The 12,869-nt window shown below is 44.2% G+C and overlaps 1 protein-coding gene across 1 annotated transcript in view; it reads left to right on the forward strand.

The window, feature by feature from the left end:
* The window catches only part of LAPTM4B (lysosomal protein transmembrane 4 beta), a 36,299-nt gene extending 23,899 nt beyond the window's left edge, over positions 1-12,400 (forward strand). Inside the window, exons 5-7 of the mRNA XM_081111109.1 lie at positions 1,788-1,886; positions 4,443-4,538; positions 11,959-12,400. Of these exons, the coding sequence (XP_080967235.1) occupies positions 1,788-1,886; positions 4,443-4,538; positions 11,959-12,036 (273 nt within the window). The 3' untranslated portion in view covers positions 12,037-12,400. The remainder of the gene's footprint in view (positions 1-1,787; positions 1,887-4,442; positions 4,539-11,958) is intronic.
* The last annotated feature ends 469 nt before the right edge of the window (positions 12,401-12,869 follow it).

The following is a 12,869-nucleotide window of genomic DNA, read 5'->3' on the forward strand; positions in this document are numbered from 1 at the left end:
CCAGTGTTCAGAGCACTGCGGATACTGTCTAGACTTTCTGCTGTGCCCACAGGGCTCGGTCACTTGGTACTCATTTTAGAGCCGCTAGTAGTAAAATGATGATATTGTTCATGCTGGCAAAAATTGTAATAGCAAAAAAAAAAACCCCCATCTACTTCTATTTGTAATTACAAACCAAATAAAACAAGTGAGGACTTTGTACTTAGAGATCCGCCTGGGCTGAAAGAGTGGGGCCTACAGACGGTCTCAGTGCCTGGGAGACAGTAATGAGAGGACAGTCGGAGAGCCGCCGATTCAGAGGCCCTTGTTGACACGTTGAGAAATAATGAGTCCGAGAGACGGTTGTCTGAGGCGGTGGGGGAAGGCACCCACCACGCCTTTTCTGTTTACGTGGAGCTTTGTGAAATGTCGCTGAAACGAGCTGTGTGCGTGTGTTTGTGGGTCTCAGCTGGACTCGGACACCCCCGTCACTTTCCTGGGGGAATGAGCGTAAAGTCTTTATGGAAAAGGGCCCCATGCTTCCACTTCCATCCTTTTTTACGAGACACAGAAGCCATATGATTTCACGTTCTCTGTGAACAGCAGCTGGTTTTATTCTCACCCGTTAGGCTAAGGACTCCGAAACCCTTCCGGGCTCCCCGGGAAGGGACCCGTTTCACGGGCCGATCACCAAGAATGACTTAGGTTTATTTCTTACATGTTTTGCCCACAGTGAAAGGAGACTCAACATCACTGAGTGGTGCTCACCCCCCGGGAGGTGGAGCCAAGCCCGGGGCGGAGGGGGGGGGTAGTTACGAGTTTTCTCTGGATCCTTCCTTAACATTTGGGAGGACTCTTGTGTCTCAGGGTATGGCTAATATGGAGTCCAAATACATAGCCCTGGCCGGTGAAGCGATGAAAGGCCGCAGTGCACTGGGCAGCCTTCCCGCACCCTTTCCTCAGCCAGTTAAACGCTGGGCTTGGCTCAGTGCCGGCCGGTGTTTCATGGCAAAGCTCTGTCTCCACGCCACCCCCCGCCCCCCCAGAGCACCAGATTTTACTCTTCCTGAAAACTTTCCTTTGACCTGGTGGTTAATCAGTTAATCAGTGGAACTTGATTATTCTTAGCAAAGATTCTGCTCTTTGAGGAAAGTAGCATCAATAAAAGTGGTCTCTATAAAGAAGATACCAACTTTATTTTATTTATTTTTAAATACATTTTTCCTTTATTTCCGAGAAGAAGGGAGAGGGAGAGAGAGAGGCAAACATCAATGATGAGAGAGAATCATTGAACGCCTGCCTCCTACACACCCCCTCCTGGGGATCGAGCCCACCTTCCAGGCGTGTGCCCTGACTGGGATTTGAACCATGACCTCCTGGTTCATAGGTTGACGTTCAACCACTGAGCCACACTGACTGGGCAAGAAGACTAATTTTAATAGTTTTTTTCCCCCTTTGCCCTGCGCAAGCTCTTGAGCCAGAATTTGCAGGCAAATCCAAGTATCAGAGGTGTGTAAAGACTACTGCCTCTCAGCTTTTTGTATAGTCAGAGAGCACAGGTATGTTCTCAGGTCTCAGGAATCTTCCTCTGATTGTTCTTTTTGAGAGTAATTGCCTGAATTATGAGTGGACTAGCTTCTCCTTACCACGCCGTTTGTAGCTTTTCATTCGGAGAAGTAGGCTAGACATTCTAGGGGTCTTTAATAGCTACCTGCCCTCACTGTTTTCATAAGCACATGTGATTAATGCCTAGGGAATATACTCCTGAGTGTTAGTGAGTTTTGCTAATGAGGCACTTTCCTTTTCAGCCTCCTAATTTTCCCTACAAAGAGGATGCCATGTCAGTGAATTCTACCTGCTTGGTCCTTGTTGTTCTTCTGTTTATCAGCATTCTCTTGGCTTTCAAGGTAAGAATAAAGATTTTACTTCTTGCCTTATTGTTAAACGTATTCACGAATGCCACAGAAGTACACAGACTTCAGTCAGCTCATTCTCTTGCTTAGATATCTGAACTGCTTTTGGATTTCCTGACATTCTGTTCCTTCTCTTATCTGCATGAGATAAACACTCACCAAACTTCCGTAGGCCCGTCCAGTCAAGGGTTATTCCAAAATCTATTAGGATGAGAAAAAAATTAATGTCATTCCTTATGTAATATCCTATATACTAAAAGCCTAATATGCAAATCGGCCGAATGCAGAAAGACCCTAGGAACGACCGATTGCTATGACACTCACTGACCACCAGGGAGCAGATGCTCAACGCAGGAGCTGCCCACAGGCCCCAGGCCAGCCAAGGCGGGTATGAGCAGGGCCCCCCTCCAATCGCCCTGCAGAGGGAGGCAACTGGTGGCGGAAGAGGGCAGGCCTGGCCAAGGTGGGTGCCAGCAGGGCCCCACCCCCCAATCACCCTGCTGGTCACCCCACAGATGGGCCCTGATTGCCGGCCAGGCCTAGGGACCCTACCCATGCATGAATTTCATGCACCTGGTCTCTGGTATATTATATGCTGCAACATTTATTTCAGGGTTTTTAATTTGTTTTTAAAATGCAATATATTCTGAACATCATTATTGAACAGTCTATTATATCAACTAATCATTATTTAATAAATTACTTGTTGGACATTGAGACAGTTTCTACTTTTTCACTTATTAATATTGCTACAATGAATGCATTTAGATACATCTTTTGTATAGTTAGGCGTTCCGCAAGATGCATTTCGTAAAATTAGAGGGAATGCATAATTCAAAGGCTTTTGACAGGCTGCCAAATTGAGCTCCACAGAAGTTGAATGACAGTACTCCTGTCAGCAAGTGTTCCTCATTTGTTTTCACCTTGTAAACCTGATAATAGACACATCACTATAATCTATTCATGTGTGCTACTAATAAGTAGAAAATTCTCAGTTTATTGTTGGACTTTGAACTTTTAATTCTTAATATCATAAAAATCACCCAATTCTTCAAAAAAAATCAAACCTCAGGAAGCTTGAGGAAGCTGTGTTTAGGGAGAAAAATCATTTAAAATAGGTAATATGATGAAGTGGCTCATTCAAAGAAAAGGATTCATTGAAAATCATTTAGGTCTACATTTCCCCTTACAAAACAGAGTATGTTGATATTGCATGTGTAGTTTAGTAGTCAAGGATTTGGGTGCATTTTATGCACAAATGTTGAGGCTTACTGCTTCTGCAGCTCCTCCCCTCCTCTCCCCCAACTTCCTGGCTGCTCTGTCAACCCCAACTACTGTCCTTGGCCACCCGACCACCCAGTCTGCGTGTAGATATGGCAGGGCCCCAGGCCAAAGGCCACAGACTCTCAAATCCCACTTAGTGCCTTTGTCTTTGAAGGGTAGATTCCCTGTAGCTTAGCTTCTGCCTGGTATTGGTGCCTTTCCCTTGCTTTTACATTATGTGTGTGTGTGTGTGTGTGTGTGTGTGTGTGTGTGTGTGTGTTTCTGGCTTTATCAGTTTTACCTGCAAGAAGAAGGTTCATCTGACAAGCTACTCTCTGCCATTACCAGAGGCTCAGAGGCTGGAACTTCCCAGTGCTCGTAAGAAAGGCGTTTTCATTTATGTTGAAAATGCTTACTTGAGATTTTGCGTCAGAGCACCTAGATTTGCCTCCTATCACTGCTATTTCCATCTGTGACCATGGCCTTGGTGTCTTCATTTATCAAATAGCAGTGGTAGTTCAGAAAACAATCTGTAGGGGACTGTGAGGTTTAAGTGAGGGAACGCACATATGGCAAGATCCATTGTTCCTTCATTTATTCAGTAACTATTTATGAAGGGTCTCCTATGTGGTTTCACATAGGAATATACCCAGGAGTGTCCCCGATTAGTGGCCTCATGACCTACTTTTCTCTGTTACTCATCGATAAGGTTTGTCACCACTCCAGTTCCCTGGGAGTCGACATTAGCAGTTGCACTTGGTCCTAGGACAGTAGAGGGAGCTATGCTTACCTCCTAGCTCTGCTGGACAGAAGTAGTCAGTGCAGGTTTATTGGGGAAATCCACTAAATTCTCTTCCAGGTTACAGAAATGTCAAATAAGAAATAAAGTCACTGAAATAGTCATTGGGTTTTTAGAGACAGTAGACCCGAAGTTTCCCACTGGAGTGTTTATTGAGTGAATGCTGCTGACTGGGAATTTGGGAGCAATAAATGTGTTTGGCAGTTGCTACTACCTTTTCTTTGAATTTCTTGTTCTGCTCTCAGCCCCTCTCTACTTCCACCACCTACAGAGGTGGTGTGATAGAAAAAGGCTAGCGTGGCACCCTTTGCCAGAAAGGTAGTGTACCCAATATTTGTAAGTTTAAAGTCTTTTTGGTGTAGAAGAGTCAACATGATGCGTTTATAATTTATGTACATAAAGGGTTTGTAATGTGGCTTTATCTATGGTGACATTTGACGTGACTGAAATTTGAAAATTAAAGATCATATAATCACTACTACTTCCAGGGTTACTTGATTAGCTGCGTTTGGAACTGCTACCGGTACATCAACGGCAGGAACAACTCCGACGTCCTGGTGTATGTTACCAGCAATGACAGCACGGTAGGTGCCACACTTACCGCGGGGGTCTCTACATGTCTGAGACATGTTTCTAGCATGTTTCTAGCGTTGGCTCCGCATGTTTCCGCATGTTTCTAGCGTTGGCTCCGTTTTCACAGTTGTTGAAACATTATCATGAACTGCTTAGTCATGAGAGGATTGGTAGTTGAATGAAATGTTTCATTTTCCTTAAAGTATGTTAAAATTCAGATCACTCAACTTCTGGTTTATTTTAAAAAACCATTACAGATAGAAAATATATGTACCTTCTCCATATTTATGTCTCTTAAACCTGAGTTATTAAACCATGGTCTATAAATAATTCTGCATAGTATGACTATGTTATCTCACTTAACATATGAAATAAAACCTAGAAAAGTGGTGTGATAGGTGGGGAAATCAGAATGGCAGAGGGAACTATGTCTTTAAAACCTGCCCTGCATAGGGAAACCTTCGTAAAAGAATTTAGGTGATCTCTGTTCTGGTTATCGTTGTGCCTCTCAAATATGATTTTTGGAGCACATGTCTTCTCTGGAAGAGTCTCGGAAATCATTTGCAGTTTATGTCATTTATTTTACACTGACCGCTCACGGTAAGGTAAAAGTGTGAGTCCTCCAGGTGTTAACATCATGTCTGTCCATCGCCTTTGCATTGAGCACAGTGCCTGGCGCTGTGATCTGTACAGGTACGAGCTCAAGGAGTAGCTAACGAAAAGGATGGGGCTGAGCATGTGGGCGGAGGGGGGGTGAGTGGGACGGACGCGGGGATGGGTACTATTGCAGGGGATAGAATGGACAGGACAAAAGAAGGGTAAATATGAATGGCAGGCCAACTCTAAAGTAGAATAGGGTTTTATGTTTTGCGTTGTTTTTTGAGTTCTGTAACCTGTCCCTGCCTTTACTTTCCTGTGTATAAAATGGGAAGAAAACAATTTCAGACTTGATGTCAAATACAGAAGCACGCTGATGTTGCTGAGGACTCTGGGCTTTCTGAAAGCATGTTATTCAGGAATAGTTTTCTTAAGTACTCACCAAGCATTTGTTGAGTTGAATCAAATATGCATGGGCAGAGGTTTAAGAAGAGGCTTTGCCTTGAACAGAGGCACAAAACCTAGCGTGCCCAGGTGCTGAGGGACCCTTTCCGGGGTCTGCAGGATGCTATGCACTGATTACAGTAAACACATGTTCGACTCAACTTCCTGAAGAATTTTGCTTGAATCAGTAAGTTTCTTTAAAGAAATGACTTCAATTCAAAGTCATTATAATTTTGATAAAATTGCTAGCTTAAGAGAATGTTTTTCCTTCCAAGTTTCTGGGCTTTTATTTTATCTATAAGTCTCTCTCTCTTTCTTCTTTTCTTTTAAATCTGTATACACATATTGTCCTGCTTGACTAATGAAAAGTCTAAACAAAGTTTGAGATTTTTGAGTTTGAGGAACCAATGAAGTTCCTAAACAGGCAAGATCTATCAGAAACTTTCCCTAAATATCGTGATGGGTAGGACTTAAAAAGCGATACTATTTTAGAAGTTCCTCAGAGAAGGTAATGTCCATATTGCATGTCTTTGCTTTGGCATACACTTGGCGGTGGTTTTTCAGTGCTTGCTTAAGGGTTGTATGGGTACTTTTAATAGAAGCAAAGTGGAAAGACTACAAAAATACACACATTTACAATATACTTCAAATCAAAGGATATTCTGAAATTTGTAGGAATTGAGGTGCTTAGAGAACTGAAGAACTATTAAGTCCCCAAAATACATCCAAAGAACTTTTTAGAGGAAACTTGTTTTTCTCCATTGGAAAGATTCACAATTCGATGTGGAGGAACAGTTAAGTTTCACGTAGGCCAACATCAACTCAAAATCGTTGTGCATTTCAACGGGACATCCCCAGCTCTTCTCATAATAGACCTCTTTTCCTCAGAAAGGCTTCCGGCTCGGCAGTAGCTTGTAGTAAGGAGGATGGGGGGCCGTGGACTCGTGCCAGCTCCGGTTGCTCCCTGGTGTGTTGGCATGAGATGCTGGGGGATTGCTTGAGGGTTATTGTTGGTCATTATCTCCCCAGTCATTCTGTGTCAACTTGCCCTTTTTAAGGAAGCTGAGTTGCTGCTGGTAATGTGACTACTTTGTCAAAGTTCTCAGTGAGCCTTTTTATTTTTTTGAAGAATGGTATTCCTGGGAAAGGAAGATTTATCATGTCTCATAACTCAATTGCATTGATTGTTTATTCCAAAATACAGGGATGGGTCACTACCTGAAGTCTCAGCTCTCTGACAGTATTTTAAAATGTTTTAAAAAAACACAGAATGGTATTGTGGTTATTTATTTATTTTTAATATATTTTATTGATTTTTTACAGAGAGGAAGGGAGAGGGATAGAGAGTTAGAAACATCGATGAGAGAGAAGCATTGATCAGCTGCCTCCTGCACGCTCCCTACTGGGGATGTGCCCGCAACCAAGGTACATGCCCTTGACTGGAATCGAACCCAGGACTCTTCAGTCCCCAGGTCAACACTCTCTCCAGTGAGCCAAACCGGCCAGGGCTGTGGTTATTTTTTAAGCATACTTATATATAAAATAATTTTTATACAAGGTAATTTCTTAACATCAGAAAATACCCAGTAAGTGCTCAAATTCCTAATTGTCCCGTAAATGTCATATTTTTCCAGCAGTTTCTTTGAAACAGAACCTATGGCTCAATACAGGGGGTGGGTAAAAGTAGGTTCACAGTTGTGAGTCTGTGGAAGTTGATTCTTGTATTGTTATTTACTAATTATTGTAGTAACTTTCCATACAAACAACTTACTTTTGCCCACCCCTGTATGTATTTTAAGTCTCTGTAAATTTTTTGTTAAAGAAATTGGTTTGTCCTGCAGACTAGATTTTTCTGATTGTAGTCCTTTGACTTTCCAGTAAGTTAGATCTAGAGCAGTGGTTCTCAACCTTCCTGATGCCGCGACCCTTTAATTCAGTTCCTCATGTTGTGGTGACCCCCAATTTCATTGTTACAAATTGAACATAATTAAAGCATAGTGATTAATCACAAAAACAATATGTAATTATATATGTGTTTTCCGATGGTCTTAGGCGACCCCTGTGAAAGGGTCGTGCGACCCCCAAAGGGGTCGCGACCCATAGGTTGAGAATTGCTGATCTAGAGGCTCCCCTATTCCTATTCCCACTTTTTCCCCCAAGATTACTTCACAGTTGATTATTTGTTCTTCCACCAGGAGGCACATGATACACTGTCTTTCTGGGATGTCAGCAGCCATTGCATCCTAATGCCTAGGTTCATTGGTTCTTTAGGGGTTATATTACTATGACATTCTATCATTCTTTTTTTCACTTATTACTGGGAATGTTTATAGGGAGAAACTTTCCCTCCTGTACCAATTGGCTACGCAGTTGTATTTGTGCCATCGATAAACACACTTAGCTTTGTTCTTTTTTATCAGTTTTCAGAATGCTAAGTTGGTTCATTATTCTCTAGTGGTAACCAGTGAGGAGCAGGGTTTTTTGTTTGTTTTTGTGAAGTGTGTTTTTCCCCCAAAGGTTTCTTTTTTAAAAAAATATATATTTTTTTATTGATTTCAGAGAGGAAGGGAGAGGGAGAGAAACATTGATGATGAGAGAAGCATTCATTGGCTGCCTCCTGCACGCCCCCTACTGGGGATGGGCCTGCAGCCCAGGCATGTGCCTTGACCAGGAATTGAACCATGACCCCCTGATTCATAGGTGGACACATGGGCCAGGCATGAGGTGTGTTTTTAAGTAATAAACTCATAATAAGAGGCCTATTATTATAAGAGCCAGCTGTAGAAATACAACTGTTTTGATAAACTTTATCAGTAAGCCTAAATAATTATTATTGATACTTTCAAAGGGGGGAAATGAAAGCTTTGTCTTAGGACTTGGTACATTATAGTTGCTCAAATTGTACCACGATTAGCCATTTGGAGCCCCTTTGGGTTGGAGCCTGGAACTTCGGACACAGTCTTCGGTAGCGCCTTGCTGTCTGGTAAGACAAGGTGTTCTACGCTCGTCTTGTGCATTGCCTGCCCAGACACGGAATCGGCCATTTCTCCAAGGAGCGCAGCCTCCTTTTGCTGGAGACCACAGTCTGGGGTTGCAGGGTGGGAGGACAGATTTGTTTTTTTTGAAGCAGGGCTCTTCGTGTTTAAAGACTGATTTAACTAGAACTAAATGGAGGCCTCGTTAATATAAACATACTGGGGCCTCACTCTGAGATCTAAGGGGGTTGGGATGATGGAGTCCTGTCATTTTCCCTGTCTCCATAGCTATATTAAGATCCTCGTAGTGTGTAATGTACGCTTATCTTTTGTCCGGGTCTTTTTTTGGGAATCTACACAGACACGGTAACATGTTGTGTCTTTCGCTTCCTGTCAGGCCAGATGGCTGTTCTCCCAGATTAAACAGTCTCAAGGTGACCTCTGTGGGGAGATCCCAGGGCTCTGGTTGGTAGACGATAAGTGTGCCCCTTTTTTTTTCCTCTATAAAACAATACACATTATTGACCAGACATATACTTTCCTAAATACTACTCAGGGAGACTAGATAAAGAGTAATTTAATTAGGTATTGGAGAGCATGCTGTGGGCTACTCTTTCCTCTAGTTTCCTAACCAAATCAAAGCGAAAAAAAAACCTTTAAAAGAAATGCCTAAGATAAAAAGATCACTAACTCTTCTCGGTCTTAGCGCCTAGGGTCTCGGTATTTTGTTCATGGCACCCTTATGTCAAAAGAAGTACCTGACCGCGCGTGTCATTAAGCGGTCGGGTCCAGGTAAGAGTAGTAGCTAGCATCGTGTATCACAGGTGTTGCCTTGACAATTTAAAATAATGCTGAGGGGTTCTTTGACCGAAGGACACGGTTGGGTACCCGAGGCAGGTGCACCCTTCCTTTCAGAACATGGTGGTAGACTTGACATTCGGAAAATCGCCCTCTATTTTTATTGTTTTACTTTAAAACACACACAGGACTTGCCTTCTTATTTATCATAAGTGTCCAAAATAAGAGTTCATATTGAATGTGGCCTGGTTCAACCCAGAAAACTTCTCCCCACCCCTCACTCCCACCCCACACGTGCTGGGTCCCCAGCCTTGTGGAGGGGACCCCTCCGTTCTTGTCTTGAGTACCTCACTCAGCACTAATGTCCCTTAGAGTTCTGTCACCACCCCCCCACCCCCACCCCTTAGCTATTTCCCCTCCAGTGCCCGGTTAATCATTCTTTATGAAACTCTCTTTTTAAATGACTGGGTGGTATCTGGCCCTGGATTGGGACCCTAACCAGTATAGATGCCTAGAACGCCAGGCTCCATTTCCCCACCAGATGAACCATACAGGTCCTCCAGGGCCAGCCTAAATGACGCTTCCCCCAGCGTGTGAGTTCCTCTGTCAGGTGCTGGCCCCCCTGCGGTTACGACAGACAGGGTTCAGCTCAAGAGGAGCATCAGGACTAGAGGAAGAGCAGGATAAGTGGTCAGTGGGTTGAGTAGAGAGAAGGGTGTGTGTGTGGCGGGGGGTTGGGGGGGGGCGGGTCGGGTGGTGGTGGTTGGGGGTGTAGGGATGACAAAAACTTAAAAAGAATATTTTAGTGTGTGTCTAGAAGTCAAAGGATAGATAAATGAAAATTCATGGCATTGATAAACATTAACCACTTTAATGTCCATACTAGAAAAAGTACAGGACGTGGTTTGGTTTTGTTCCTTTGTGAATATTCTCTCTCTTTCTATAAAGTACTTGAAGTGGGTGACACTTTACGTTCATCTCATCGCTGAATTCCCCAGGACGGGAACTGCATTTTATTTTAATTATCTTGCACCTACCCTGCCTGTCACATAGTCGGTACGTAGTAAATGTCAGTTGACTGATTAAAAGGCTAATTACATTAGTCGATAATCCTCTTGTGTTTTGTTTTCTACTCCAAGAAAGCCAGAATCAGCCGATGTTTTCTTGTGCTGACAGTTCATAAACAATTGCACGTGGTTGTTTTCGTACTGGACATGTGAACAGAGGTTACCGATCAGTTTACTGTTTGTTTCTCCCGCCGTTTACAGGTGCCATCTTGCCACTTCAGGCGCGCGTCACGCCGTGTGTTAGGGATGTTAGAGCGCTCTCTTTCTCAAGGGCCCTCATTTTACAGACGTGGAAATGGAGAATAAGCGACCCACCCAAGACCACACGGATAAAGTGTGGCTGAGCCAGGCTTTGAGTCCAGATGGCCCCTGGCCCTGCGTGCTCCACTCTGCTGTCCGATCGCACACGCGTGGCTCCCGGGTCACTCGGGTGCCTGCCCTGCTTGTGTGCCCACAGACATAACCCCCGGAGCCTTTTCCCTCCCAGACACACAGCCTTGCACCCTCCGTGCACCGTGGCGTCCAGGCCCATGTGAGCAGGGCGTGGAAATCTCCGAAGGGCCACACGTCTCTTCCCATTTGCTTCTTTAACCCTTTGCGGTCGTTTGTCTACTCTCAGCCACCACAGCAAGGAACCGTACGAATCTTAACTCTATTCATTCATGTATCAGTTCCTAATTTCTCTGAAAGCTCTTAAGTGTCTAAGCGACCTTGTCACGAACCAAAACATTGCCCCGACAAATCGGCGCTATCGAAATTCAATATAAACAAGCGCGGTCGTTCCACACTCGCCATGCAAAACACCGTGGTGAGTCAGACGCCTTTTGAGAGTGAAGAAATCGACAAGCTTCGGAGATACTTCGCAGAATTTCAAATAAAGCTTTACAAATTACGTTTAACTGTAATTAGGCATTCTCGCTTGTTAAGATATTTCAAAATAATACTCCAAAATGGCAAAAAGAAAGTTACCGAAAGAAGTGTACTGCGAATCTGAAAGTAATGATGAAGAGTTTTATTTTGAATACCGACTCTGATGTAGAAAGTGATAACGTTTGTAGTGATTCTACTAGTAGTGACGTAGTTCCAAAAAAGAATTAATAAATCTTGTTTATCCTTCATAATCTTGGTGGAAATTAATTCCGACCAGTGCTACACCCATGTCCAAATTTAATACGACCGCAAAGGGTTAAAGATACAAAAAGACTCACCCTGGCCCGGTAGCTCAGTTGGTTCGAGTGTCGTCCCCATACACCAAGGTTGGGGGTTTGATTTCCGGTCAGAACACATACGAGAATCAACCACTGAATGCATAAATAAGCAAACAAGTAATCGATGCGTCTCTCGCTCCCTTCCTCCCTCTGTAAACTCAATAAATGAAACTTAGAAAGGATTCAGAAATCTCATCAAAGTCTGGCCACCTGCTGGAAAATTGAAATGGGTCCAGGTTATGGGAAACATTTCATTACATAAAAGTCCAATGGAAGTTAAAGCTCAGGAGAACCTACGTGCACTTTTCAACACTGACCCCCAGCTTCTCTCTTTCTCCTTAGGTGCTGTTACCCCCGTACGATGATGCCACTGTGACCGGCGTAGCCAAGGAGCCGCCCCCCCCTTACGTATCTGCCTGAGCCTGACGGTGGGCGGAGCGGAGCGGAGCAGAGCTTGGCTTTGCAGACATCGAGGCATTAGTTCTTTCTCTTCTGAGATGCGCTCTCCGGAGTTATTTGTTGCTGAGATGTTGCAACTTACATTTTTAGTGTTAAGTTGAAACCCTCTGTATTTTTAAACGTATGCTTTAGCTAGAGCACTGTGATAGTTTAGCTTCCCCGGACGCCCTGGGCGCCGATTCCCGGCAGTCTGGGTGGACTTGAGGCAGAGAAGTCTGGTTTTGTACCCCTAGGCCTCAAGTTGGGGGGATTCATCACATTTTTTTTCCTCTCTGTTCCCTCTGTCTCTTTCAAAAGTATCAAATAAAATCAAAATGAAACAATACTTTTCTTAAGCCTCTCCGGTGTGTGTGGAAGAAACCCTTGAGAGAGCAGGGCTGTTAATGGTGAATCAGTGCTCCAGTTAGGGAAATAGGAGTCCATTAGTGTGTCTAAATAAAACAGGAATTTCCTTAAGAGCCTCGATGGCGTCAATTCAGGGACCATTTGGATTTGTCCAGGGGCTAAATTGAGACTCTCTGACAATCCCCGGCAGCGAGAGAGCAGCCATGGCACGTGGCTGTTCCGGGCACCCCGGGTCTGCCGTCATGGAGGGGCGTGTCTCGTCCGAGTGACGGGGCGAACCGATGTGTTAGGCGCTGCACGGCACCCCGCGCTCCCTGTCTCCAGGTATCCTATCCCCACCCGGCCCTCTCACTGCATGGTCTGGCCTGGCCTGCCTCCGGGATGTCCGTCTCACTTTGTCAGGGGGCACTGCTGGTAGGTACTTACCTGATCCTATAAGAGGGTTTCTT

Source organism: Myotis nattereri (assembly GCF_964212035.1).
Source record: "Myotis nattereri genome assembly, chromosome: 17".
Lineage (NCBI taxonomy): Eukaryota > Metazoa > Chordata > Mammalia > Chiroptera > Vespertilionidae > Myotis > Myotis nattereri.